Source organism: Solanum tuberosum, unplaced genomic scaffold (genome assembly GCF_000226075.1).
Source record: "Solanum tuberosum cultivar DM 1-3 516 R44 unplaced genomic scaffold, SolTub_3.0 scf00131, whole genome shotgun sequence".
NCBI classification, from domain to species: Eukaryota; Viridiplantae; Streptophyta; class Magnoliopsida; order Solanales; family Solanaceae; genus Solanum; species Solanum tuberosum.
Genome location: NW_006239054.1, coordinates 128,650 through 140,454, shown reverse-complemented (window position 1 = coordinate 140,454; position 11,805 = coordinate 128,650). Strand labels below are relative to the sequence as shown.

At 30.9% G+C, this 11,805-nt stretch overlaps 3 protein-coding genes across 3 annotated transcripts; all 3 read right to left on the bottom strand.

The window, feature by feature from the left end:
• Nucleotides 1-204: 204 nt before the first annotated feature.
• LOC102599604 (steroid 5-alpha-reductase DET2-like) lies at nt 205-1,777 on the bottom strand. Its single transcript, XM_006350880.2, has 2 exons — nt 1,353-1,777; nt 205-712 (listed from the first exon to the last, which is right to left on the bottom strand). Exons 1-2 carry the CDS (start codon nt 1,671-1,673, stop codon nt 242-244), a joined length of 792 nt encoding a protein of 263 aa, XP_006350942.1. The 5' UTR covers nt 1,674-1,777; the 3' UTR covers nt 205-241.
• A 1,198-nt stretch (nt 1,778-2,975) lies between these two features.
• On the bottom strand, nt 2,976-4,963 carry LOC102599277 (very-long-chain enoyl-CoA reductase-like). Its single transcript, XM_006350879.2, has 2 exons — nt 4,452-4,963; nt 2,976-3,527 (listed from the first exon to the last, which is right to left on the bottom strand). The coding sequence occupies exons 1-2, from the start codon at nt 4,800-4,802 to the stop codon at nt 3,057-3,059; spliced, it is 822 nt and encodes a 273-aa protein (XP_006350941.1). The 5' UTR covers nt 4,803-4,963; the 3' UTR covers nt 2,976-3,056.
• Nucleotides 4,964-6,115: 1,152 nt separating this feature from the next.
• On the bottom strand, nt 6,116-9,386 carry LOC102600497 (protein GAMETE EXPRESSED 1). Its single transcript, XM_006350967.2, has 6 exons — nt 8,843-9,386; nt 7,529-8,116; nt 7,236-7,362; nt 6,969-7,155; nt 6,663-6,810; nt 6,116-6,590 (listed from the first exon to the last, which is right to left on the bottom strand). Exons 1-6 carry the CDS (start codon nt 9,337-9,339, stop codon nt 6,314-6,316), a joined length of 1,824 nt encoding a protein of 607 aa, XP_006351029.2. The 5' UTR covers nt 9,340-9,386; the 3' UTR covers nt 6,116-6,313.
• Between the last annotated feature and the right edge of the window lie 2,419 nt (nt 9,387-11,805).

Genomic DNA, 11,805 nt, shown 5'->3' with positions numbered 1-11,805 from the left:
GTGCATTCTCAAAGTTGAATTGTTTAGTTGTCAGTTACGAGATCAAGTTAAAGTGTTTATCTATATATTATATCAATATATAAATATTCAATCACTAACTGCTTAAATTAAAAATAGATAAATATGTATAATCGTGTATAATCTATATATACCAACTAGAAAAAAAGTAAACAATAAATTCAACCGGCATTTGAACAATAATAATAGGCTCATAACAATTCTAATATACTCATAAATTTATTTAAAATACAAAAGGTATTAAAGCCTTAACATTTCTAGGAAAATCTTCAAATTTGGAAAGGTACCATTTCCTAGTAGCATAACTCCTCCCCATCAAATAAAATAATGTCCCTATGGTAGAAGAAAAAGAAAACAAAGTTTGGCTAATAAGAGAAAAACCAAAAAATGTGACAATCTCAAAAAGGTAATGTGGACAAATAACTAGGTTAAAGAGGCCATCTTTGGGAATTTTATATCCACTTTCACCCTTTTTCCTCATCTTAGAAAGAATAAAATGGTGATAAAAATTGCCAATAATTCCCACTAAAAATACAATAAAACCAAAATACTTCAAGTCAATTATTGGCTCTGTTGATCCTTTTGTCAAGTGTTGAATATATATTAAGCTTGAAAAGGCTATAAAATAGCTTGAGGAAATAGTAATTGCAGAGTTCATAGCCATGGAACCACTATATTTGTGCACAAACAAAACCTGCAAAATATGTAAATTATATGTTAATACTTAATTGCTAGTCTCTTAAACAATCATTTTTCTCTTTACCTATCTGGACTATCGCCTTTTCGCAAGTTTCATATCTCAACTATCACTCTTTTTGTATTAAAACACATCTCAATATTGATTTGGCCTATACGTGTCAGACTGTTAGTTATCGACTGGGAATAAATATTTGGCCAACTTAGCATCGAAGAATATTTTAATATAAAGAGATCATTAACTCTTAAATAAATAAATAAATAAATAAAAAATTGTGTGTACATTTTGGCACTGTATTTTAGTCTATTTTATTTTTAGTCCTTGCACAGTCAGATTTAACAAGTTTAATCACCATTAAAAAGTGTGGTGAAATGGTATTATGGTAACAATTTCTACATTTTTAATCAAATGTATCGAATTTGAGCCCTAAAATTGACACCCTCTTTAGTAAGGAGCAGAAAAATCTTCCACAGTTAACTTTTTATCATGTAAATCTGAATTAATCAATCCAGTAATATAAAACATTAAATAGTAACAAATAATCTACCTTAATTTCAAAATTATAAATTTCACTTTTTTTTATCTTATCGATGCATATAAGTTAAACTGAACAAAAAAGAGTAAGATGATTAATTACCTCAAGAAGTCTTTTGAAGAGATGAATGGTAATAGCGAAATTAAGCATGAAAAACCTGATTCCACCATTTGGGAATATCCAAAAGAAGCTTAAACATGTAATTAAAGTAGGAGTATAAGCAATAATCATCCCAATTTTGCTTGGGATTTTAGCTTTTTCTTGAGATTTCAAATTCCAAAACTTTGAATATTCAAGATTTTGTTTGCTTGAGCCTTCTGAATAACCCAATATTGCTGAAAATATTAAATTCATCATTATCATAACTTTGATAAATATAGAATTTGGTTCTTCAAATAATATTTCTCTAAATATTTGTGCCATAATTGGTTTCTCTGTTTATTGTTTAGGATGTGTGTGGATTGATTTTTATTGGATTAGGGGTAGAAAAGGACAAAATAAAAATATTTGAGGACTGAAGTGTTTAGAACAATAGCATCTTACAACTGGTTGGCTATAATAAATAATAAGAAAATATGAAATACTAAACTAGATCTACAGGCCAAAAATAAAAATAGAAATATTTTTTTGAAAATACTTTTCAATTTTTCATGTATGATTGATTAATATATATATATATATTATTTTAAAAAAAATATATTGATGAGAAAAGGCCAAAACTAAAAATGAGGATGGAAAAAAAATAAAGATTGTAGTTATCTATTTGCCACGATTCATAACTACCAATCATTTAAATTAATATAATAGTATCTATCAAAAAAACATTTTGCATTTTGTATGGTGATTAGTGATAGTAATGGCTATAAGTAATCGTTATATTGTTAATTGGGGATGATGTTGACTAATGGTTGGATGTTGGTAGTAGCTAGTGGTTTGTGATTGACAGTATATGTTGATGGTGGTAGTAATCAGTGCTGATAATGACTAATAATTGTGGTGAATGATAGTGATGAATAATGACAGTGAGTAGCGATATGTAACATGGTGGTTGATGATGATGATTGGTGGTGGTTGATGATGATGATTGGTGGTGGTTGTGGTAATTGTAGTTAGTGATAATGATTGTTAGTGGTGGCTAGTGATTGTGACAAAAGATTACAGTGATCGGCAACAATGATGGTTGTAGTGGTGAGTGGTGACACACAATTGATAAAGGTGGGTGACAATGACAATAGTTGATAATGGTGGATGATGACAGTAACAATGAATGAATGAATGAAATTGATGAACTACAAATTTTATAGAAATCTTTAAAAAGACACCTTAATGATATGAAGATTTTATTATGAATTTTAATTATTCAGATCTATTCATACTCATTAAGTACGGGTTATCGGTTGAAACATAAAACAATACTTAATGATTGAAATCTTATTTATTAAGATTCATACATTGAACTTGTAATTCTTTTTTATTTCATTTATCACTTTGCCACACCTCTTTAGTCGATTAGTTCCTTTTTATTATGATTCAGCATCTTAAGCTTAGAACAAGTATATATTGAAGATGAATATAAATATATACCCCTTGCGAAGTCAGTCAATTTTATTATGATTCAACATCTTAAACTCAAAAAATATATATATTAAAGACGAGTATAAGTATATACCCCTTACAAAATCGTTTAATTTTTTTTATTAAGATTAAACATAATTTAAAGGATCTACATAAATAACTCATAACTTAAAATACTTGTTCAACATAACCACACAAACAAAAATTGAAGGTCCTATTGCAAGTTATAACCTAAAATATGTAAGGAATAAGTGCCTTAATATCCTTTGGAAAATCATCAAACTTTGACTTGTACCATCTTCTTGTAGCAATGCTCCTTCCCATCAAGTAAAAGATAGTTCCCAAAGTGAATGAAATTGCATATGATGTTTGAGAAGTGCATGAAACTCCTACAAATATAAGAATCTCAAAGAGATAATGTGGGCATGTTGCAAAATCAAATAGGCCACCTTGAGGAATTTTGTACTCTTTTTCACCTTTTGTTCTCAATTTAGAGAGCAAAATATGATGGTAAAAGTTGCCAATTATACCAACCAAAAATATTATGTATCCACTATACTTGAGATCAATGGATGGCTCTGGCAAATCTTGAGAAAGGTGTTGACAATAAATCATGGTAATTGTGGAGAGGAAATAACTTAATGATATTGCAATTGCATCTTCAACATCCATTGAACCACTGTATTTGTGAACAAATAGGACCTAGTATCAACAAAGCAAAGGAATTAGGATTTGTTCAAGATAAGTTTGTAGCTAACTTCACTAAAAGAGACTAGTTTAAATGACACATTTTTTAATGTTTCCCATCCAGTATATATATCTAGTATCCGCTTTGGGACCAAACTAATCAGGGTTAATTCACACCTAGAAGTCCCACTTTTAAGCTATCAAAGGCGACTTCATTCTCAAGACTTGAGCGAATTATCTAAAATTATGTTACCCTTATGTGTCAAATCCTCTAAAAATGGATTAATTTTGGAAGATCCAATCAGCATACACCCGACAAAGACATTTCTAAAGAGTTCAAGTGATATAAACCAAAATTTCTGATTAAAGAAAGAAGGATACTTACCACTCCATTGCAATTTTTCGTGCTATTAAAAGAACATACCATTCACAAGTACCAAAAACTAAATTGTGGTGGACCTTGTTGTTCTCATGTTCTAAAGGGCATAAGGCTATAAATACACTACAATTGGGACCACATTGGTCTAAGTTTGAATTGTGTCATCTAGAGGATAGGGTTGTTACTTAGGACCATTGAAATGCAAACACCTTAATTGAATTAAAAGAGCAAATTAAATTTTCATAAGCATAAAAGATATATTAGTTGAACAGTAAGTAATACCTCCAACACTCTTTAAGAGGAATCATACATCATATTCAGTATTATAAGGCGTATAACTAATAAACAACAACTCATGATATTAGCAATACTGGAATTATTAATGCATGGGCAAACATGTTTAAAGACATAACTATCCCTTGAATAAACCAATCCAAACAATAAATTAATAAAAAAATAATATTATTATTATTTTTATACACTATACCAAACGACTTCTCATACTGTTACAAAAAAAAAATCATGAAAGAGAGACTAGTTGAAGAGTTAAGTATTAGTACCTCTAACACTCTCTTGAAGAAATGTATGGATAAAGCAGAACACACCAAAACAAACCTTAAATCCCCATTTGGAAAAATTGCAAATGAAGAAATACCACCAAGAAATGAAGGACCATATAATAAAAGCATCCCTAATTTACTCTCAATTTTTGCCTTTTTTTCCTTCTTCTTCTTCTTCTCATCATTTTCATTTTTTATTGTTCCAAAGAATTTGGAATATTGCATATGCTTTCCTTTAATTTCTGAAAGTCCAGCATTTGCTAATGAAACAACACTTATAATAGACATTGTAGTAATAAATAAAGATGGTGGTGGAGGATATAGAAATTTCAACAATGTAGACATCACCATTTTTTCCAATTCTTGAAAAATGTAAATTTTTTTGTGTATGTGTGTATGTCTATAGAAAAAAAATGAAAAATAAAAAGTTAACTAATTTTGTGCTATTTGTACTCTTGTTGGATTTTGGTGTATTTGACTAGTTGAAAAAGTAGAATTTTAAGAGCCACACAATTAAGTGGGAGTAACAAATTTGGAGAAATAGAAGGAAAGGGGATACATATTATATATATCTAATAAAAAGTTATGAGTGGTATTTGGAGTGTCTTATTAAAGACCTACGTGGTCACAAATTTTGCCAGTTAAATTTGTAGGTTGATCTAAGTGACAAGGGTCCAAAGTAGGTAACGATTATTCGGGTGCATTAAGCTTCTGCTATATATGTAAGGATCGAAAAAGTGTTGAATTACAAGAACTCATTGTATACATCCTTTTATTGTATTCTACGATTCAAACTCTTGATATTTTGATCACATAATAGTAACTTTACCAATTACATCAAGGCTTCTCTTCACCACAAATAGAAAAAAAGAGGAATATAAATAAAAGGCCTAGAATATGGCACAACATAAATCATAAGGTGATTCCATGGGCATGAAAACAAAGTCTTGCTTTAATACTCCAATGGATATGAATCGGGGTGGATTGAGAAAAACTTGATGGGTTAAAGATTTAGTTTTATCCAATAGAAAATCGTCACGTAATAAATAATAATAATTTTAAAAAAAGTTGTTAGTTATAAGGGTAAAAGTAGGTCAAAAAGGTGGATTGAAGGCTACTTTTAAGTATGATCTACCTAAATCTTATAGTGTTAGAGTTAATTACATTATTTACCTACTTTTCCACATTACAAAATTCCCTTAAAATTTATGGATTTCAGATACATCAGTGGACTTCTGGATACATTAGCAGACATCCAGATATATAGGTGAGGGATGTATCCGAGAGGGGAGGGATGTATCAGAGAGGGGATAGGACATCGAGATACATCATTAGACTTCCGGATACATCAGCAGACATCCGGATACATAGGTGAGGGATGTATTCAGGAGCAGACATCCAGATACATAGGTGAGGGATGTATCTAAGAAGGAAGGGATGTATTCAGGAGGGGGATAGAGATGTATCAGCGAGAGGAGAGTGATGTATCCGAGAGGAGATTTTTGAATTTTTTTTAAAATGGTAGAAAATTTTAGAGATTATGGATAAGATGTGTATTTAGGTCATTTTTCCTATTTTAAACCAAATAGGAATGAGAAGTATATTTAAACCTTTTCGAATAGTCTAGGGGTTACTTTCAACCCTTTTCAGAATAAATAATCAAGTCCCAAAAATTACCAACAAATATATGAAGTCAAATCCCAAAGTTTTTACACATAACTAGTACTATTTATACATTAGTATAAGAGATAACACTAAATCTAGAACATGACCCTAGTTCAATCGATAGATAGATCGAAAACATATTTCTAGACAACAAACCGGTCAAACCAGTAACCAAGTTCATTATCATGTTAACAACTTCAATATGTCAAAAGGTGATTTCTTAAGTTGTATCTCCTTGTAATTAACTTGCTTCCTACTAAATTCTCAGCAATTTCTACAGGATATACAAAATCAGGATCCTTCAATTTATCAACATCTTCTGGTAATTCTTCTTCAATCCATGAAGACCAATCTACCTCATTGTCCGAATCGTCGTTCTCCATTTCCCATAACAAGTACTCCTTGTGTTTTTGAATTCCATTAACTTTTTCCATTAGTGTTTGTAACATCTTATGGTTCAACACTTCATAATCTCTGCAAAAAAAAAATTGTTATGACGGTAAAAATAAGTTTTTGAGCTTATGTTCTGTTTGTTCTGTTTGTTACCTGTATGTCCATATGGAATATAGAAGTTGGCATGAGGCTAATAGCACAAATAGTGACCTAACTATGCTTACAAACCATGCTTGATTCTCCATTTCGTATGATCCGTATCGAAGTATGGCTAGTTCAATCAAGAATGTGAATACTAATCCTACAACAAAAAGAGAAATGATGCAACAATGATGAGAATCAAAATAGTCAAATAACAAAGTTGGTTTCGCGTTGGAAGGGTGCCTGGTTTCCAACCAGGCGCCCTTCCAACGCCCCAAAGGATGCCACATCTTTTTGAAAGGTGTGATGATACTTTACCTATGTATAGCCTAGGTCTCACGTCATACGTCTGTTTCGTGCTGGTGAACATGTAGAGAAGAAAGATCGATAACGAGTAAAGCAAGAAAGCTTTGATCACTCTTGATTCAAGAAGCATAGCATTGTGCAAGGTGAATAGTTTGTCTAAGGCAAGAAACATGCTTGCTTGTTTAGACTCAAAAGTTTCCTGTTGACACAAATTTGATGAAAATTAATGAACAAGTACAAGAAATTTAAGTGAATATGATGATTTGAGAATTAACAAACCTGAGCAGCTAATATTGATTTTGATTTCTCAACTAGATGATCATGAGTTTGTTGTAGTTGTTTTTGCCTTCTTAGAAGCTCCTCTTGTTGCTCGTGTCCGAATTGAGCCAATTGTTTCAGAGTTCCCCTGTAAAAGTATTAACATATTGCATTACATCAATCCTCAAATGTCGCGGAAACACTTAACAATACACTTACACTATAAGGTTAAGTTGACCTACGACAACAAGTAATGCATATAGTCGTAAGGAACATAAGAACCACACGAGAAGTTATGGTTGACGAGTTTTTACCTGCTCTCTTCAAGTGCTTGAGACTGAAAATTATGAAGAAGTTGAAGGCCATCAAGAGCTTTATATTGTTCATCCAAAAGTTGTTTCTGTTTACTCAAAGCTTGGCCAGCAATATTCCCAATATCATTGGCTTTATTCTGCAATTTATCCATCCTACAACTCATTTCATCTCCAACTTTCACAATCTCGTCTTCAATGTCCTCCGTTTTAGTCCTTAAACCATCGATCCCATGGTCTAGATTAGTATACGATTCATGAACTATCGCCATGTTTTCGTGCAAACTCTCCTTCATTTTCGCCTGGCCTTCGTTCAACTCTAGTTGGGAAGATGCTATCCCTTTAGATTGCTCCAAAATTACTTCTGACTGACTCAACACAGCGTTCACCCGGCCTTCAACGTTCTTGGAAGTCTCTGCTACTTGTTGAGTACGAACATCAATCGAGGCTAATGATTCTTGAACATGTTTCGAATTTTGCAATAGCAAATCCCCTACATTTAGTATGTTATCTAATTTTTCCTCGGCAAATTCAGCGGAATCCTTCAAACTATTCACCAACCTCTCTGTTACATGCTTCCATGCTTCTCTCCTGCAATCATCAAAATGCATAAGAGCCTCTTTACCTAGTGTATAGTATCGTTAAATTCATCGTCATGTAACAACAAAAGTCTCATTTTATATATCACTTTTGCTTATTGTTTAGTAATAGTCTTAGTAACTCTACAATATATCCAACTTTTCTATATAATATTGTAAGCTTATAATTCATATTATTGATGTGTGGCATTATGTACAACAACAACAACATACCCCGTATAATCTCACAAGTGGGGTTCGAGAAGGATAGAGTGTATGCAAACTTTACCCCTACCTTAGAAGGTAGACAGGTTGTTTCCTATACACCCTCGGCTCAAGGAAAAACATAGAAAAGCAGTTTGGGAAAAGAAATATGAAAGTGAAGAAATCACGACAAAATACCTAATGAAAACATTACAAAACAATCTGAAAAAAGAACAGTAACTACTGCAAAATAATACTATAATCGAAGCACAAGACAAAAATTGAAGATCAAGAAACTACTTACGACCTCTAGTATGACATTATATAACGACCGTCCAAATATTGTATTCATCAAAACAATATAGTTCAAATTAACCATGTGTCAAGAACCAAATTTGAAACATCCAAACAAGTTATTATGAAACATCCAATAAACTACCCCCAATACAATACATTATGAAACGATACGTAACAAATCATCCAAACAAGTTAGTATAACTTTCACTAAACCAAAAAAAGGGGGAAAAAAACTTACTGCAATTGCTGGCAAATGGCAGGGGTTTCAATATAGAAAGCCAAATAAATCTTATGAACATCATTATCCAATTTCTGTAAACATTTAGTCATTGATGATTTTGCATCACAATAAGGCAAAGGTGACCTTCCAGTATGTTGTTGAAAACAATCACATAAATTCCAAGAAAGTCTAGACTTTAATTCTTCATCAGGCAGAGCTTTTCTACATACACTAAACAAATTCTGATAACTTCTTTGCCAACAAGAATTTGTAATCAACATCTTTTGCTCCGCGTTTTCGATTAATTCAATTCCCTTTTGTGAATTCTCAAAAACATCCATGGAGAAATCAGACATCAACTTAACAACTTTGTTATTTGAAAATTTTTGTTGTTCTTGTTTATAATCATTCTTGTTATTCTTATTAGTAGAAAAGAACCAACCCCATGATGATGAACTTTGTAACAATAAAACTAACAACATAATCAACATCTTTTGTATATGAAATCGACCCATTTTTGTACTCAATCTGCATAACAACTCTGCAATTTCAAAATCGCAAAATTAAAAAGCTTATAGTAAAAAAAAATGTGATTTTTGAGTAATACATACACTAGAAAGTTAAAAAAAAAAAAAAAGTATATAAAGGTGTTTTTGGCAAACTTGGGGAGAAAGTATCATAGTTAAGTATGCATGTATGATAAGTATAAAAGAAAGAGACAAATTCTGGCTCCGACTCTAATGAAACTTTGATGAAAATTCACTAAAAAAAAAACTCATAAACAGGAAATTCTGACTAGTCCGGTGAGAAAACAACAATTTGGAATTATTTTCTTGTTTTACATAACGTCAAAAACAAGAAATTTCCATGTTTGGATTATTTTATGTTTTTGATGTACCTTTTCAATAATTAAAGTATTTCCAAAAGTGAAACTTTGTCTAGAGTTGGTAAAGATGAAGAAAAAGGAAATAAAACCATAAAAATTGAAGAATAAAGAAAATCATTGAATTATTTTAAAATTATAAAACAGTACCTTAGACGATGAATCTAATTAATTAAGTCTGAATTTTTATATTAATCATAAAATAGACGAACAGTTATTAATTTCGCGCCTTTTCAATACCGGTTGTGTCCGTTCCTTTTATTTCCCTCTTCTTGAAAATTAAGAAAAGAAAAATACAAATATCTGTTGTTTTTTTAGTTACTTGTAAGTGTGTTCCGTACGAAGTCAATTTTTTCATATTCGATTGATTGGTTAATAATTTTAACAAACAAATTTGTTAACAATGAGAAAAAATGTTTAATTTTCTTCTTAGTGAATATAGGATAAAACAAGTTATATTGCATATTCATCGTGTCCTTCTTACCCTCCAACAGATTGTATCTCGTGTCTCCCATCTCCATCACTCCACACCCGTAGCCCAACAACCGTCACTTCTCATAGTATTTGTTAGACCATTCATAGAAAAAATTTCGAAAACAATCTCTCTATTTTTACGAATTAGTGGTAAAATTTGTGTACAGAGACTACCTTTTCAAACCTTACTTGTGAGATTTCACTAGGTCTGTTGTTACTGTTGTTGATTTTAGAATAATATTTTTTTACTTACGTATTGAGAACAAAAAAATGAAAAAAATCCACTTATTTTTCACCCAAAAAAAAAACATTTTTCTTCATAACGAACTCACTATCGTATTTCTTCTTTTCTTATTCGTTTTTTAAAATCTTTTTTAAAATTTGTGATATGTGTGAATATAAAGTATTTCATTAATGATAAAATAGAAAGTGTAAAGTTAAAATAATTTTAAATATATAAATGTGTCATTATTTTTTAGATTGATTAAAAAAAAACACCGCATAAATTGACACAGATAGAGCAATATAATAGATGAGTCATCTATCATCCAAAAAATATATACTCTATATAATATAATATAATAAATATATTTAAAGAAGAACACATTGTGACAAGTGACAACTTAGGACTCCCGATGACCAGAACGCCACGGCAGCTCGAACCTTCTCTATTCTTTTTTTGGAAGAAAAAAAAAACTTATGAAAGAAATAATGAAAACATATATATATTTGAGTACTATTAAAGAATAATTTGATCAAAATGGGTATTAATAGAGTTTTAGAATTTGAAATTTTCTGGCACTTCTTATTTTTCTTGGTGTGAACTAGCAAAATAAATAAAGAGAATATCATTTTAAACATGTTATAAATAATCATTGACAGCAAAAAATAACATAATTCATCCATATAATACTCCCTCCGTCCCCTTCTCTTTTTCTTTTTTGATAATTATAGTATTTGAATCACCTTGCGCACACCTCTAATACCATAAAATATTTTTCACCTCCTACCAATAACAAATACCGAACAACTCTTTCCCCCCGAGCTTAGACAGATGAGTCCTTCCTTTCCATTTTAACGGTCACTTTAGCTTAAAAATTTTATCTCAAAATAATTACCACTTTAAAAATTTAAGACTAAAGTTGATAATTATTATAAATCATACTCGTAAATAAAAAGTCGTTCTTAATATTTCTCAATTTTCAAAAAGCATTCAGTTAATAAGTATAACTTAATTAACTACACTTTGTATTTACTAAATTTTATCCCAACTCAACTAGATCAAAGACTGTCATAAGCAGAAGCATCTCCCTTATTAAGAAGCATATAAACGACATACTAAGCATAAGAATATAGACTCTAAAGAAGGGAGAGGAATAGGAGGAGTATTTTTGAAGATTTTGGAGAAAATATTTGAAAGGTAGATCGTACTTGAGCATATCTGAAAACAAATTAAGCAAATTGAGGACGATAAAATATAAGCATTCCGTCAACTTTATTACCAACAAAGAATATGGTACAGTGGATGGAGTGAAAGAGATTGATCCACACCAAATAAAATTGGTAGAGTGTATTTACCCTGAATGGGCCTACCAAGCACGAATCCAATGTAAGTACCGGATAG

What these genes read in the sequence shown, in the direction of transcription:
- LOC102599277 (XM_006350879.2), bottom strand. Translation starts at nt 4,802, where the DNA reads ATGGTGATGTCTACATTGTTGAAATTTCTATATCCTCCACCACCATCT. An exon ending in TCTTCAAGAGAGTGTTAGAG is followed by an intron (nt 3,528 to 4,451) that starts GTACTAATACTT and finishes TGTTGATACTAG; the next exon opens with GTCCTATTTGTTCACAAATA.
- LOC102600497 (XM_006350967.2), bottom strand. Translation starts at nt 9,339, where the DNA reads ATGGGTCGATTTCATATACAAAAGATGTTGATTATGTTGTTAGTTTTA. An exon ending in GCCATTTGCCAGCAATTGCA is followed by an intron (nt 8,117 to 8,842) that starts GTAAGTTTTTTT and finishes TGATGATTGCAG; the next exon opens with GAGAGAAGCATGGAAGCATG. An exon ending in CAAGCACTTGAAGAGAGCAG is followed by an intron (nt 7,363 to 7,528) that starts GTAAAAACTCGT and finishes ATACTTTTACAG; the next exon opens with GGGAACTCTGAAACAATTGG.
- LOC102599604 (XM_006350880.2), bottom strand. Translation starts at nt 1,673, where the DNA reads ATGGCACAAATATTTAGAGAAATATTATTTGAAGAACCAAATTCTATA. An exon ending in TCTTCAAAAGACTTCTTGAG is followed by an intron (nt 713 to 1,352) that starts GTAATTAATCAT and finishes CATATTTTGCAG; the next exon opens with GTTTTGTTTGTGCACAAATA.